The sequence below is a fragment of the Dermacentor albipictus genome, chromosome 5, assembly GCF_038994185.2.
Source record: "Dermacentor albipictus isolate Rhodes 1998 colony chromosome 5, USDA_Dalb.pri_finalv2, whole genome shotgun sequence".
Taxonomy (NCBI): Eukaryota; Metazoa; Arthropoda; class Arachnida; order Ixodida; family Ixodidae; genus Dermacentor; species Dermacentor albipictus.
Window position 1 is genome coordinate 40,127,728 of NC_091825.1, and position 16,771 is coordinate 40,144,498.

At 42.2% G+C, this 16,771-nt stretch overlaps 1 protein-coding gene across 3 annotated transcripts in view; it reads left to right on the forward strand.

The window, feature by feature from the left end:
• LOC135896855 (uncharacterized) overlaps positions 1 to 16,771 on the forward strand; it is a 514,087-nt gene that overhangs the window by 309,093 nt on the left and 188,223 nt on the right. The window contains exons 1-2 of one of the 3 annotated variants that reach the window (XM_070538352.1): positions 1,225 to 1,452; positions 1,754 to 1,893. In XM_070538352.1, coding sequence (XP_070394453.1) covers positions 1,333 to 1,452; positions 1,754 to 1,893 — 260 coding nt within the window. In that variant the 5' untranslated portion in view covers positions 1,225 to 1,332. Of the gene's footprint in view, positions 1 to 1,224; positions 1,664 to 1,753; positions 1,894 to 16,771 lie in introns of those variants that run through there. The other 2 variants (XM_070538353.1, XM_070538351.1) reach the window with 2 other exon arrangements.

Consider the following 16,771-nt stretch of genomic DNA (forward strand, 5'->3'; position numbering starts at 1 on the left):
ATGCTGACGAACTTTCTTGTTTTGTTGTTCTCTTTGCTACGGGTGTTTTTCTTTATTACTTTCGTTTGCGGCATCGGGTCGATGCTTTTTAAGAGGGGTATTGACACGTGCAATTCTTTGTCTTTATCGGGCGACACGTTTCGCCGCCTAACAAATGTTATTGCACAGCGCGGACGCCGCTGCATGTACCCGAAGTTTGTGGAATGTTATCGATGCTTCCATCCGCTGTCTGTGACCGAGCCTTCTGTAATTTCATTGCATATGTACGCGACGCGAATAATGTAGAACTTTGTGGAAGGCACGCGGGTCCCAGCGATTACTCTGCAACATTCGACGACTCATGTATAAAAGCTGACGTGCTTGACCCGCTCATCAGATTTTCGACCATCGCCGACTGTGTTCGCCGCTGTCACCGTTCTTTGAGTGTAGCCTAGTTTTGAGGGCCACAAGTTCACCCAATAAATCGCTAGTTTCGTCTTTCCCAGTTTGGCTGCTTTCTTCACCGTCACTTCCACGTGACAGGATATTGCTCACGTGGTTTGCAGGTGTTTACTTCGACCAACGCCGCGCCAGACAGCGCTGCGTTTACTGCGCAATATTCTGCGAGCAATGCGGTCACTCCTTCTCGTTACAGGCAAAACCTAAATGTTTTTGTCTAGTCTTGACGATAAAACTGCCATATAGTGGCATTAGATATCTCTTGATGAAATTATTTGTTCGTATTTGTCCATCGATGTTCGTAGCCCCTAAGCGTATCTTTTTGAAAAACCACTTGTAGCGATGCAACACAGCATGAGTACTTGTAGATGCGAACGAGAAAAAACCTGATGGCTGCTGCAATTCATTTGGCTCGACATTGTAAATTGAAAATGGCTAGCGACGTGACAGTGTTCATTACGGAAATTCAAAAGCCCTTGACTTGAAACAAATGAAATGTCACTCAAGCTGACAGCCAATTATCTCACCTGCGTATGAAGCAAGTTACAGTATTAAATTTTAGACAAGTAAAAAGTTAAGCAGTTTTTTTTATTGCCATGTGCTGCCTTACAGAGGGGACACAAAGAAAGAAAGCAAAGAAAACGAAAAACGACACGCTCCCTTTCGTAGGAGTGAGCACTCAACGAATAGAAACACACAAAAAAAGAACATGCGCTGTTCGTTCGCTTTGTCTTTCTCTGTGCCGCATCTCTGCCGTATTTTGTCCGTTTCTGGAAATGAATTCGTTACTATCCACTGAGCTAGCATGTTTTTGTTCCTATATAGCAGCCTGTAGTTCCAGAGCAACACGTATACTAAAGACGGTCGTTTAGATTACTTTTAGAGACGTTAATAATGATTCCCGTGAAGGTTCTTGAATTCTTTTCCTTGTGGAGTCTTGGTGTAGTGCTAGGCAAATTAGGACCACCAGGGGGCCCGCAGAAGCTGCACCACGACGTCGCCGATACATTGAAGGTCTCATAGTTCAGGCCTCATTGGTCTCATAGCTTCGCTTGTTCGTTTTTGGTATGACGGGCGTCATTGCTATCTATGTGCTTCTATAGTACCTGTAAAATCTATTTGTTGATGCATTTTCTAAGACACATTCTGCGTCATTGACCGATATTTTATGACCACTATCTGGAGTGTCAACTCGGTTTTGACGCCACATTCTCTTCGACGGCAGGTATTTCCCTGCATGCGCCAGAAAACGGCAAAGCAAATGCGGAGTACTTCCATTGCGGCTCCGCCGATTGGGCCCATTTTCATTTTGCAGGCATTCACAAGTTTTCCCTTCGCCGTCGCCATCTCGGACTCGGACAATGACACCATCTTTGAATGTATGTATACCACCCAAACAGACGTGAACCTGAACGCGAAAACAGCAACATACGCCTGGTACTTTCCAGGGTTCGGGTAAGCAATGCATTCAACTTCGTCTTCGCAATTGAGATAGTAGCACTTGAACGAGCTGTCATTAATGAAGATGCTGCAAACAACGCATATGAAGCAAATGACCGATTTTCGGCATCCAACCTTATGCTTTCGTGGAGATTGATAATGGCAGGTTGAATATAAGCTTGTATGATACAAAAAAAGCTCCACGAACATAAAACTGGGTTTAATGCTTGAGCCTAACATCCATCAGCCTGCGTGCAACAATCATTTAGCCTTGCAACGTATTCTGGTTCCTTGCACAGCAACAAAGTATAATTCGGGAGTGGCATAACATGCTAATGTACCTTGCATAACTACAGCATACAGCACATGCCATTGTTTTTAGACTGGAGCTGTTTTTGGCTAGGGTTCCCTAGATTTTTGAACTCCATAAGCAAAAATGTGGGCCGATCTCAGTGACAGTTAAAAAAGGGTCCAAGCGCAGTGGCACATGGCCCTGGCAACAGAGGACTGTCGCTCCGGCACCTGTAACACGCTTTTGATCTACCCTTGTCAAACTTGGGTCTCAAAGAAGTCCCAAGCAGAAGGGTAAAAACCGATTTTATTGGAATATTGCTAATATAATAAGCAGGAACAAATGGTTGAGAGTTCAGCAGAAGAAAGGGTGAAATAGAAAAACATGTACACATAAATGTCCGTGCATAGACGTTGACGCGCCAGCAGTGAAACGCTACGATCAGATCTCAGCCCGAATGGCGGACTCGCATCGGCCATGTCTACGTACGCACCGCGCTTTATACGTCGACGCTCCAAGCCAATACGTATTTAATTTCCTTTCCTTAGGCTCTCCAGTGGGGTCGGTGGCGTCGAAACATCACTGATGTCTAGTTTCCTCCAGCTCCTCGGAGCGGCGCGTTCATTCTCGACTGTGTCCCGGCGGTCGCATTTCATAGGAGCGTTGAACCTCAGGAAAGCGGACTATGCGGTAATATGATTGAAATAATATAATAATAACGGATGTGATACGAGTATATGTGTGGATACCTATCGCCGAGACCATCGACCAGAACAACAAATGAGTTCATATATTTGTTCAAAATTCTGTGCCACCAGCGCACCTCCGAAGTTATTGAGCTGTCGTCTGCTCAAAAGCTTCGCAGGTCATCCGCCTTCACAGAATGGAGTGGGCCATGGTTTTCCATCTATAATTTTCTAAGTGCAATAATACATTTACTTCTCGTTGGAGTCATGTCTCACTCAAGACACATTGGTGTTTTAGCGATCTACAAGACATCGTGGCAAGATTACCAACCCTTTTTTTAATAACTGGATAGCTAGACGTTTTAAAATATATTGACGCCGACTTGTAGCCCTCTAGCCACAACATTGTCGAATGTCTCAGGGCGTCTTTTAGTAACCGTGGATACAGTTTAATTCGCTGCCAAATAAGGCGTATGCGACATCTTGTAGCCCGTTTTAGAATGGCTATAACGAGTTTTCCGATACATCTTGTAGCTGTTTTAAAAAGTATTTGCAATGGTTTAAAGATTCTCGAAGAGCAAGGTATGACACCTTCTGGTGAGTAAATAAAACATGTATCCCAACATTTTGCTGAGTAACAGGTCATTTAGGTTCCCAAGGCTGCATACGTATAGGCAATTTCAAACATCGTTTAGAAAGTGTAGGCAGAGTGTCTGGTCAGGACTGTTCAACATTCATTGCATTCGGCGGCCCCTTAAAGATGAATTCAAAAGCACCATTTGTTCATTGTGCGAAAGACTAAATGCAAAAATGACAGTAGGATCTACTGAACATGACATTTCACAGCGGATCCGCTATTGTTAGCGGAAGCAATAGCAGAAAGAACACGACATTTTAAATAGCCTCTAAATGCAAAAATTCACTCATACCATTGCAGTGCAGATGGTCTGCTTTTTCTGATATCAGCTGTCCCTCAGATTGCTGCATAGCCTCATTGGTCTGGCTAGAAAAGGCGTACACTGTACATGTGCGATGGTCAGAGAAGATTCAAGATCGTTTTACATGCCTTGTAAACACGCTAATGAAAATTTATTCGTTTACGGGCATCCTGGAGTCCATCATCAATCATCGTTGTGGAATATGATGATGTGTGGCATGCTCGGTACTGGGTGGCATGGTGGGTGACGGGCAGCATGGCGGGTGATGGCGGCATCCTGGGTAATGGGTGACATGCTATGAGACGAAACGCATGTCGCTCATGACACAAAACACCAGTGGCAATGCTTCACTATGTGGCCTGCGTCAGGGTCTGTACTACAGTGCAGTACTTGTACAATCATAGCATCTTGTCTACACAACGCACTATAGCAGTGGCATATGTGCGATGGTGGAATGTCTAGCACCTTTAATCACAGAAGGGGAAGCAAGAAAACCAATAGAATAATCATATAGCATGGTGAGAATAAACGTACCTACAGGTAATTTTATATCCTTTGAAATTCTTGCTATCAAATAATAATTCCTAGTCTGCATTTCGTATACACTAAAAATTTATTTCCAATAGAGCTCTGTGAAGCTACGCATTGCAATTTAAAGATATCTCTACCCATATTCACTTCCCATTGAATGGCGTACATCTCACAAATTATCAGAGTAGCTATGCTTTTGAGGTCACTCTACAAGGCATCTTAAACTTAACAGGTTGCTTTCTAAAGCCTGGTTCGTCATTTAGCGTACTGCACAAAACAAACGCACTCGATTTGCTTTAAATAATTTATTCCTGTAATCAAAATACCTTACAAGCCCGAATAATGAACATTAGGAACTGGAAGCTTCAAAAATTTGATGCCGTATAAAGAGCATACAATTATACAGAAGATAAAGCGCTTTGTTAACAAGAATAAAAGGAAGAACCAAGTTTACACAAGCTCTAAAATCCTCAGGTCAAAAAAGGTAAATGTATACCTTCATGAAGATAAATATATTTTCCCGGTGAGTACTGTTTTTTTCGGCAAATACACTTGAACTACAATGCAAGGAAGTGCTTGAAGAAACAACTGTACATCTAATCTTTCAAAACAATACATTTAAAGAATCACAGCAAAATGCTTTGGTCTTCTTTATGCATATAATGTAAATTGTTGATGGACCGGAACATTGGAGCTACAGAAGAAAGCTACTGAAATATTTGGACTGTCCTCCATTGCAACCAATAGAGCAAGGTCCATCAAAAAGTCACATACTTCAATTCTGCTGATCATTACTGTACAAGATAAGCAATAAGAGCTTCAATACTCGACATTATGCCCAATGATAAACATAAATGCTAATACTTTGTTTTTATAGCAGCCATGCACTGAGCACCAAGTTGAAAAATACACCATATCGCTTGCACTAGAGTGCGTTTTCGGATACGCGTGTGATGTGTGTGGAATATCCATCCTGATGTCTACGGTGAGCCCAGTCTGGTGTGTTCAACGAAGTGTGTTAGGTGTGCTCGCCTAGGACTTTCTGTATCCTATTGTGGTGTGCCGCTGGGACTATGGTAGCATGTTCTGGTGTGTTTGTAAAATTTTAGCATGTGTCAACTATCCATACATACGAATACGTGGATCACATTAACCCAGTTTCGTGCAGCAGTATGCACATTAACTATGGAATATTTACGTTTATCTGTATATGACAAGATGCTGTAATACGGGAGGCAAAAGAGCAGCGCAAATATTTGTTCATTCCGTATATTAAATGAAAACTTACATTTTTCTATGAAAATATGAGTTTGAAGTAACTGTGTGCACCTTGTTTCCCCACGCGTGCTTTATTGCCCTAGCAACTGTATAATTTGTCAAGGCAAAATACTCTGTCAGAGTTGCTCAGCTTTTTATTTTTGGCAGGATGAGACCTTAATCTGATCCCTAGAAGGATCTTGTGATGAAACTTAGAAGCCTTGTGGAAGCTGTAACCAGTTCACAGCCACTCGCGCCATATGATCCTCTCGAGAGAAATAGCATTGCCTCTCGAGAGAAATAGTGTTTTTACATCACCGGAAAATATTTTATAGCAAAGCTCTCTAAGGCTCAAATCCCGGGATTTTTTGGTCTCCATCTACACAAAAGAAAATTCCATGAATTTCGAAGTGAGCTGTGGCTATATTCTTTAGACATATAAGAATCCAACAAACACTGACACCAAGGACAACAACTGGGGAATTACTTGTGCTTAATAAAAGAAATAAAGAAACGATAAATTTTTGGAAATGAAAGTGCATGAAGCAACAACTTGCCGCTGGTGGGGACCAAACTCACAACCTTCGCATTTCGCGTGCGATGCTCTACCCATGGTAGCTTCGATAAATGCAGAGGTTGTGGGTTCGGTTCCCACCCCCGGCAAGTTGTTTCTTCATCCACTTTCATTTCCAATAATTTATTGTTTCTTTATTTGATTTATTAGGCACAAGTAATTTCGCCTATGTTGTCCTTGGTGTCAGTATTTGTTGGCGTCTTATGATATGACTAATAAAAAAATCGCGCCCCTCGGTTAATGTCCTTCCTTCTCGTTTATTTTGTTTGGAATAACACATGCGCAATTAAGCAGAGCATTTCTTTTAATAAAGAAAAAGCACACAACAAGAATCTTAACTCCATGATTGATGATAAGGCACACCCAAAATGCAAAACACCTAGAGCATTCCCGCATGTGTTCCCGTAAGGCTGCTGCTACGTGAGCTGTCACGGCAACAGATGAGTTCAAAGAGGGGAGTGACGTCACTAGCCCGGTAACAATGGGAAGCAAGTAGCGCTCCTCGCATACGTTTCTCAATTGCGGGCACATGCCTAACTGTGTCGCCGGAAGCCTATGAAGACTTTCATATATCAAATATAAAATCCATTTGCAACTTGCTCTCCAAAGCTTCGCTTATCGATCACCTTCCCAGATTGAATTGGCTTACACTTTCACTTCATGACATCAATAAAAATGTTTCGTTTAATAAGTTTATCGCGTTATGAGTAATAAGTCATTACGTACGGGTACTTTTACTTCATGACATCAACAGAAACTTTTCGTGCAATAAGGCTAGCTCATTACGAGTATTATGTCATTAAGTACTGGTAGCCAAAAAATATCTAACGGTGCAATAAATGCAACCGGAAGGAGGAGGTACGGCATATGGCATTAGTGTAGGGGCTGCACAAAGAATATACGGAACACTTTTTTTAAAGTATTTTTCACGAGGGTATACAAGCAACACATAAGAATTTTCAGTGAGCTCAAACACAGTATTTGAGCAAGTGGAGAAAAGGAACAGGTTGTGCCAGCGAACCATAAGAGCTCTCCTAGTATGTGCAGCTAATAACGCTTGGAGCAATTCGGATTTCCAAAATATGGCTTGTATCTGTGCAACACTTGCCTTGTGCTATGAGGCTGTCATTACACCAACCATCTATACAGAAGTTTACGAACTTGGACATCATAAGAAGCGCAAAGGCACGCGAACACAAAAAACAGACACCTACACTGGAGGGCGCCAGACATCAACTTAAAGGTTTAATGGCAAAAAACCAGTAACAAACATATTTGTGCAGAAACGTATGAAAAGAAGCAGCAGGCGAAGTTATCACTAAAAATAATTTCAGTGCCGTTTGAGATAAGCTTTTTCCTTGGCATGCAAGGCCAGACAAGGAGTGCCCACACATATGTCAGATTTGTTCCTAATGCACAAGGCCTCGAATATTTTTCTAGCTTGCTGTGTCGCAAAGCTGTGCACGTTGCGGGTGCCCTGTAGTCAGATATGCATGAGCATTGCCGGAAGTAATCTGCCAAATGTCTGCCCCCTGCCAAAGACACCAGTTGTCACATCGGCTGGTTTGGTCGAATTAACATTTTCCACATGAAAGTGGGATCCTGTACATCGCACCCTTCTGCAATCCTTAGAACAGCTAGTGTATTTTGATGTGTAGCCGGCCTTGGCAGCACCATTCATGATATTGCATACATATGCAACCTTATGAGGTACCAAAAAAAAAACGGGATGCCACATTTCCTAGCCACCTTCTTGATCCAGTGGGACAGGTTATCAACGTATGGTCCGCCCACCAGCCGCGTGTTTTTGGTTTCGAGCTGACTGTGGCATGTCTGGCTCTCACAATTCAGTTCTGTACTTAAGTCTTCCTGCTATAGAAACTAACAATTATGTGGGAAAACCAGCATGCGCAAGTGTAGCACTTCGAGCTAAAAGATGCACGCAACCTGATGGTCCCAAGAGTGGGCCTGCAGTTTTTTTGCGATACCGCTTTTCGAAGTTGGAATAGGCCAAATTATAGTTGACTGGTTTTTTTTTCGAGTGTGAATGGTATGTTCAGCGCACCTCACTGCCATGCAAAATGTCAGATATCGAGAAACTGGAGGTATCCGTCTTTAGGTAACGCAAAGATGAATTTGAGCCCTTTGCCACAAGAATCAAAAACACCAAGGACTTCGTTCACAGGCTCCTAAAATGCTGACGCCGCACATCCTTTAGAGTAACTCAGTAAGCATCATCACATCTGACAATGTGTAAAATCATAGCTGCACATGCAGTGTCAAGGCATGTGGGAAAACAGCCACAAAAGTATAAAACAACACTTACTGCAGTAGCAATACACGATCGAATACAAATCCCCTCCTCTTCAAGGACAGGGGTGTGGTTAAAAGCCACTGCTGTAGAACATATGTAAAATCTTCAGAATTGGGTAAAGTTGTCAGTCTTCCAAGCACTAGAATTTTGGAAGGCAACAGAATACAAGTCGTCAATGCTTATATGTTCAGCATAGAAAAGATAGCTTTGCTGAATAGAATAAAAAAGGTCTACTACATAAATAGAAAACGCGTATGGCGGCTGCAGAGGAAACTCATACTTGGAAAGATATCCTAAGACACTGTAAGAATTGGGCACGAAATAAGGGTCATATACTTGAAGCAATCTGAGATGCTTTAGCAAGAATCTAAAGGACGCCCCTTGCCATGAATCTGTCTCAGTCACAAACACCTCTGACTGGCATCCGATTTTCTTGCGCTTTTAGGCAGAAAAATATATCCAGGAGCTCTTTTTTTGAGCCACCTATTGTGTTCTTGAGGTTTTGCAAGTTCACCACATTACCAAACCTCTCATCTATGATTCTTTCCACGAGCACTTGATGGGCATTAAATTCTTTGATACTGTTTGTTGAGCTTTTTTCCGAGAAGACTAACTTGATAAGCGCCATGAATCCACCCTCATTGTCAGACACTAGTATCGCTAAGTGATTTTCCCTAAAAAACTTAATGGTGTCTAAAACTAGAAAGCTGGCGTTGCTATGCAGTGAGCTAGGCATAAAGCATACAATGCCTTCTGAAAGGACCCTTCTTTCAAGGTCGACTGTGTTTTAAGAAAAACTTACCGCTACTGGTGTACCATAAAGAGGGTGGATTTGTGGTGCTCCTGAAGGTAGACTTCTTGAAAGCACCTGAATAAACAGTATCAAAGTGTTTCCTGCTGTAAAATGCACATGAAAATAATTAAGGGAGAAACCTTTGGTACTATGTGATAAGATGAAGTTGCAAAATCTCAAGAATGATCGTTACCTCATGTCCAGTTCGGAGAGTGTCATAGATTATCTTTCCATGTACGAATATACTCTGCAGCTACTCAAACTTCTCTTACTGATCTCGAATGCCTGTCTTATTATATTCTGCAAAGCCAACAATTCTGCACTGTCCGCGAGAACATCGATGACATTGGTCCTATTGCTTTTTAAAATCGTGCTGGTTTGGAAACTTACATAATTGATTTTTTTTAGATTTTACCTGTACTCTACAGCAGTCCCTATTAATGACAGCGCCATTCTTCAAGACGAGGGTATTTGTATTGGATGAGGTATTGCTCCAGTTTAAATAATCTCTTCTTACTCAATTACGACAAACAATTCCACATGCCTCAACAGAGCATGGGCATCTAAGATTTTACACATTTCCGGATATGTTTATGATTACTGAGTTACCATAAAGGGTGTGCTGCTTCAGCCTTCTGAAGAGCCTGTGAGCCAAGTGCTTTGGTGATTTTTATTCTTGTGGCAAAAAGCTCAAAACCATGTTTGAGTTACCTGAAGAGGTTTGGTTTCAGTTTCACAGTATGAGTATCATTCTGAATGGCGGTACACAGGCAATTGATACCACCCACGGTACCAAAAACAGCCCTTAGCAACAACACGACCAGCTACAAGATTATGAAACGGCGCATTGCAAAAAACTGTGGTCACATTACTCTCAAAAAGTATTGTGACCTTCAGACTGCATTCAGCCTTCTGCTCCGAATGGTACGCCTACGCAATGCTAGCTTTGCAGCAGAATTGTTGGTATCTACACTATGAAGTCGGAATAAAGAAGTGAATTCCGGGAGTCCGACATGCAAATATGGGCTTGAAGCCAAAAAGACATGGCTTGTAGTTGCGCCATACATTCATGACTTCGCATAACTTCTTAAAAAGGTGGCTGGAAAATGCGGCATCCTGGCTACTTTTTTGGCGCCTGCTAATCTTCCACGTATCTAAACTATCGTGAATGGTGCTGCCAAGGCCGGCTGCACAACAAAGGACCCTACATATTTCAAGGAGTGCAGATGCGTTTGGTGTACAGGATCCCAATTTCACGTAGAAAATTAAATGTCAGCCAGACCGGGTCAATGCATCAATGAAAGATTGAGACAGCATCGCGCCGCTGTTAAGTCGTTCGAAGGGGGCAGACATTTGGCAGATCACTGTAGGAGGTGCTCGTGCAAGCATCGCTTTTATGGAACTCACGTCCTGCGCAACCTTGCGATGCAAGCTAGAAAAATTGTCGAGGCCTTCTCTATGAGCAAAGAAACTGACAAAAGTGTGAGCACTCCTTACCTGGCCTTGTAGAATAATGAAAACGCTTATCTCAAGCGGCACTGGAATTATTTCCAGTGACAACCGTGCCTTCTTCTTTTTGTAGGTTTCTGCGCAATATGTACGCTGTCGTTTTTTTTCTGAACCATTCAGTTGATGTGTAGCGTCCATTCAGTTTGTGTGTATTTGCGTTCGGGGTCATTGTGCTTGTTACGATATTCAAGTTCAGTTACAACCAACTAGCTCTGAATTCTGCATTTTGCAGAAATACGTGTTAGAATGCGTCATGCGAAGGCGAAGGTGTAGCACTATACTGACCAGAAGCGACATGAATAGCTGAATAATATCGCTCATATATTTTCGCGCACGATGAAAATTTGGCAGGAGGACTCAGTGAGACATACCAAATAAATAAGGCATAAACCCATGCTTTCCAGCAGGTGCGAGTAGCAAGTGCCTGAGCGATAGGCGGCAGTAATCTTTTATTCCATTCGGAACGGGGCAGCCTGAGGCTATTCAGAAGAAAATTCAGTTTTGTTCGGCATATTAATGCATCTTTAACCCGTACACGTCACTTTGACGCGGGGAGTTTTCGCGGTTTTGTGACGTAGTGTGACAGGCAGGTGAAGTGGGTGCAGTCCAAAAACTTTTGACCAATAACCGAGGGCTAGTCGCGAAAAGGCGTTGAATCAGAAATAACTATTTTTTTGTTCGCTCAAATCACGCATAATCAGTGTGTACACGTCAGATAAGATGCGGAGGTATCGCGGTTTCCGTTACGTCGCGTGACAGACAGGGCAAGTGGGGGTGGTGCAAAAAGTTTTGGACCAATCGCGGAGGGTTGATTGCAGAAATAGAATAGAAAAGTTTGGAATAGTTTTACGTTATAGCGCCCTTAATGTCATAAAATTTGTGAAAAGCTTGCCTGTGGCTGTTACTACGGGAACAAGGCAGAACAATTGTGAAATCAATGCAGAAAGTTGGGCTAGTTGGTGCTGATTAAGTTGCTGCGACGTAGTTGCAAGCAGGAACAAGAGTAACAGAAAAAAAGGTGGCACAGGACATGTCGATAGACTTTATGCAGCTTTATTTGCACACATTATTAAAATAAAACATACAAAGAGGTGAACATATGCTCAAATGATTGTGCATACAGATGTATAAACGAATGTGCCATGCAGGAGACAACAAAATGCGCAACAAAGCCGATAAGCACCCATAACAAGCTGTTACAAAGCATTCACCAGGTTCTTCTCAAAGTAAAACACATCTCTTTTAGTGAGTGCCACTGATAGAGCGCTTACAAATTCATCAGCAGCTTATGAAATGCCGAATGCCTCAAATATTTCCCTATCTGCCCGGCAAGTCATCTGAGCAGTTTCGTGTTATGAAACACGAGTGCATCGTCAGCGGTGGTCAGCCAAGTGGACACCATCTGCTAGAGCAGGTGTTGGCTCGCCAGGCACGTTCGGCATCACCAGAAGCAGCTTTGTCTTGTATCCTTCAATTTTGCAAGCAAATGCGTAACTCTCTCGACACGGACACTTTTGTGCTAATTTTCATGTATGCAATGGCACAGGTCAGCCCATGTTCTCTGTCATAAGCTGCAGGCACAGCTCTTATACGGTTGTTTCAATTGTAATGGTTCCTTCCTTTGAAACAATCAGTCTGCCCCTCTCTCGTACTATTGCAACCATAAACCGCTGGTTTTTCCATGCTGTATACCTCTCCACGATTTCCTTTACTCAGCAGGTTCATCACAGCGGCTAGACCTACATCAACTTAGGACTATTCTAACTGAATATGTCCTCTTTCCTCACTGGACCAAGATATTTAAATATAGTTTTTGTCCACACTATAGAACTCTGCAATACTTTGCCTTCTCATGTGCATTCTTTGTCCCCTGCTCAATTCCTCTTTTATATTTTGACCACTTGTATTGGACTGCATCTTGTATCATTTTCGCTTTACTTATTTTGTATATTTGTATTTGTACTATCTGTTCCTGTTATAACTGTTCGGGGCTACCCTATTTTGAAGTAATTTAAAGAAATAAATATCAGTTTGTTGCCTACTCTAACTTGAAAGAAGCGAAATCAGCAATAAAGCATTCATACACAAACCAAAAAAGGCATCTATAAATTAAGGCACTAGTTGGTGTGCAAAAGTTAAGTTTACATCACAACACACTGGCTTGCACGCCAGACAACCACTGTAGCACAGTTATGTGCGCACCAATAACGCCACACTACTGTGACATCCACACCAGGTAGCACTATACCATCGTGGTGTGCACAAGTGATGACTCCAGCCCACACTGATGTGCACGCCAAATAGCACCATATTGTGATGGTGTTTACACTAGAAAGCACCGGAATACATCAAGTCCGTCTTGTGTATTTCTTAACTGGGTGCGTCTTGAAACTACAGACATACGTACATGAAGAGACATTGCTTTGAAAGGAAGCATTGTAAAGAACCTAATATTTAATATGTTTACACATCATCGATAGCCTGTAGAACGATTGTGCAACATCGCACATTAGTATACTCGCGGCCCCAAAGAACATTGTCCTTCAGATATTTCAGAATTTTAGTTGGGCATTCTGTGTTATCTCTCTAGAAACTTTTTCTATAAAGTATTCTCTTTTTATGTACCACATGTGTGATTGTCATCTGTACCTATTACACATAAAAATATGAGAAAAAAATATAGTTTGACATTTCGTGTTTTTGGTCTCCCAACATCTATTGAGAAAAAAGGATATGGTGCTTGCCACATGATGACGTGCCTGAAGTTTACCATAGCCAGCGCAGTGAAGTAGCACAGATATGTTTAGGATGCTCTACGATCATATCAGTGCTGCCAAGTTGAACTCAATATTAACTTTCTCGCGCTTTAAACAAGAAATGGTGGGAGCAAAAGGAGCCGTGAATCAACTTGACCAGTTCCAGCTGCCTAGAAATGCTAACAAAGCAGTGACATCTTATTGTGAAAAAAAAACGAGATGAAATACTGAAATCAGTACAACGATATAAGAGATTAATACAAGATACAAATTTATCACGGTAAAACAGTTCATAAATACGTATCACAAAGTGTTTGAATATATATTAGAAAAGTACATGTGCACCGATATTTATATAAGTAAGAAACAGGACTACAGTGATACTATATGGTAAATCAATAAATCCCATCAGATTATAAATACACCATCATCACTGTGCCACTGCTATTCGATAGGCTACCTCATATTTTCTCACTGTCGTATACTTTTACCCATTTTCCTCGTACTATGCATCTCACCAACCAGCCAGTACACCCAGCATGTACATCATTCACCGACGGCTTAACAAGTAAACAGTAGCATTCCACCATCCAACCAAAACACCCATCCATCCCCAGCACATTCCTCATTCACCCACCATTTACACAGATCACTCAGGATTTATCCCACCTTCCGCCCAGTATGCACACCACTGAGACATGTAACCCAATGTGTATCCGTCTACCACTGCCCCAACCATACATCGTATGCCCACGATGAATTCAATCATGCCCGCCATGCTTTCAATCATGTAGAGCAAATTTTACATAAAGCCTAGCATAAATTCATGAGGGGCAATGCTGGCATTTTCAAGAGGGCAGTGATAAAGGTTTGCAGGTGAAATAAAATAAAGGGTCCAGCACACTATCACGGAAGTCTGTTTCCTGCATGGGCGTTTGGCACTATCTGGTCTCGGCGCTGAATGCACCGTCGAACGCTCTCCTTTCTCGCCAATGTACGTAGCTGCGCATAAACAGCGGCTCAGTATCACCACCACATTCTTTCGCCACCACGCCTTATAGGCTGATGCAGCTAGACATGGCTGCAGAGATTCCACCGGTGCAATCTCAGAGGCCAGGCCTCCCTGTGTTGGCCACTTGCTGCTCGAACACAGCCAGCAATCTTCGCGTCCCAGCGTGAAACATAATGTATTCAACAGTCAAACTTTCACAACATTGATGACGCTGGAGACGAGCCATCTGCACAGCTGGAATCAAAGACGTAGCAATGAAACAGAAGGCAGCTATCGTAAAGGGAATCATGTCAGATGCAATAAATTGGTGTGCTGATGATGCCGAAGTTTCCTTCGCTGTTGTATTAAAATGTCAGCGCACACGTGGCTCCATGGTTCTTCACTGTATCGACATTAACAAAGAGTTCTTATGATTTGTGTAACGGTATGCTTGCTATACCACGTAAAATTCTGAATCACCCCATTCACATTGCTGGTGCTTCGAGCCTCTAAAATTTTCAAATAAATCACATTTGCGCGCACCATCGAGAATATATTGCAGTGAAGGGCAGTGAATAATATGGAATTGCGGCCCCGCATCAATTTCGTTTACAAAGAGGCTTTACTGCATATCGCGATTGAATTCTGCACACATTTGTAAGGAATCTTTGTTCACCAACAGCAACTGTGTGAAATCCAACCTAGGCATCTTGGATATGCAGACAGAATAGCGCCATCGCCGCAATTCATCGTTTCGTGTAGTCGCTATAGCACCCGAGCTCCTGATGTGAAATCATGTCAAATAGAAGCGCTAAAACTGAATCAGAAGTTCAAAAAGAAGAATGTCGTTTCGAATACACTACCAGAGCACGTGACAATATGAATATGCATTTGATTAAGACAAGACATCCGTCATTGCAGAGGAAACTGGATTAAACAGCAGTATGCGACTTCCTTGCTATCAACACTACAAAAAAAAAAAACTGAATCGCAACGATGGTAGTCTTCCGCTGTGTACATCGAATTTCGTGTTATAGGTACTAAAGCGTACTTTAGGTGGCCGCTTCAAGCAGTCAGTGTTGTTAACAAGGCGTTCGTACAGAAGCCTACACCTCGGATTATAATTAGCGCCTTTTTATGGCAGTACATTTTTTTTTCAAGTAACATGAGTTCGAAAAACAAGAGGAAATATAGACGCAGCATCGAATTTCAATTAGGATATACTGCTTCAAAGTATGCAAGTTATTGTAAGGTAACTGAGGAGCGCAGAAATCTAGCTAATAAACATCCTTGTACATTAAATTAGCAGGTAACGTAGATTTTTTCTAAATCACATGCTGCAGCAAAAGAAAAGAACATATGTATAATAACATAATGTTCTGGAGTTACAACACTCATTGCAGGCAATGAGGACACCAAAATACATATACCGCACATACAGGACACATTTTAATAATGTAGGGGCGCAGACAATATAACCAAACACAATACGACAACACATTCGTGCGTTGTTCTATCGGTCAATTTCTTGTTCATTCAGTATAGAGGTCACAATAACCTATTCACCTTCTCCTGTCCTCCTCGCCTCAATGGTAAAATAAACATAGTTAGTGGTATGTCCGGCTTACCGGTAAAAGCACGATCAACTAAATTGGGAATAAATGTGAAGTCCAATGGGCCAGTCACATCAGTGCTTCAAAGTATTGCCTTATTACCCTCCTTCCCTGGCGGCACATATTCTACTTCGAGTTTTTTTAGCTGCATCAATTTTTTGAAAATTGCCTGTGGCCGACAGAATTATTATCCTGGCTAAACAATGCTCAATGAGGCAGCCCATTACATTACAGTAAAAGAAAGTAGATTGCACGCTCCATGACTTTGCACAGCATACTTGTTAATGAAGAGGGCCGACAATTAGGAGGTGAATCAGTAGCACCTGTTTTGTGCACTGGAAGGACCTTCCCTATTTTTTAGTCGTCTGGAATGGATCATTCACTGAGTGATTGCGAAAACAATAAACAGAAAATACCGGAACAGGCTAGGTTAGCGTTTCTAAAAAAAAATTGCTATTCATGACATCTATGCCAGGGACAGATGAATGTTTCATGTGATCTATTATGCATGAATGGCACCCGCCGTGGTTGCTTAGTGGCTATGGTGTCGGGCTGCTGAGCACGAGGTCGCGGGATCGAATCCCGGCCACGGCGGCCGCATATCGATGGGGGCGAAATGCGAAAACATCCGTGTGCTTA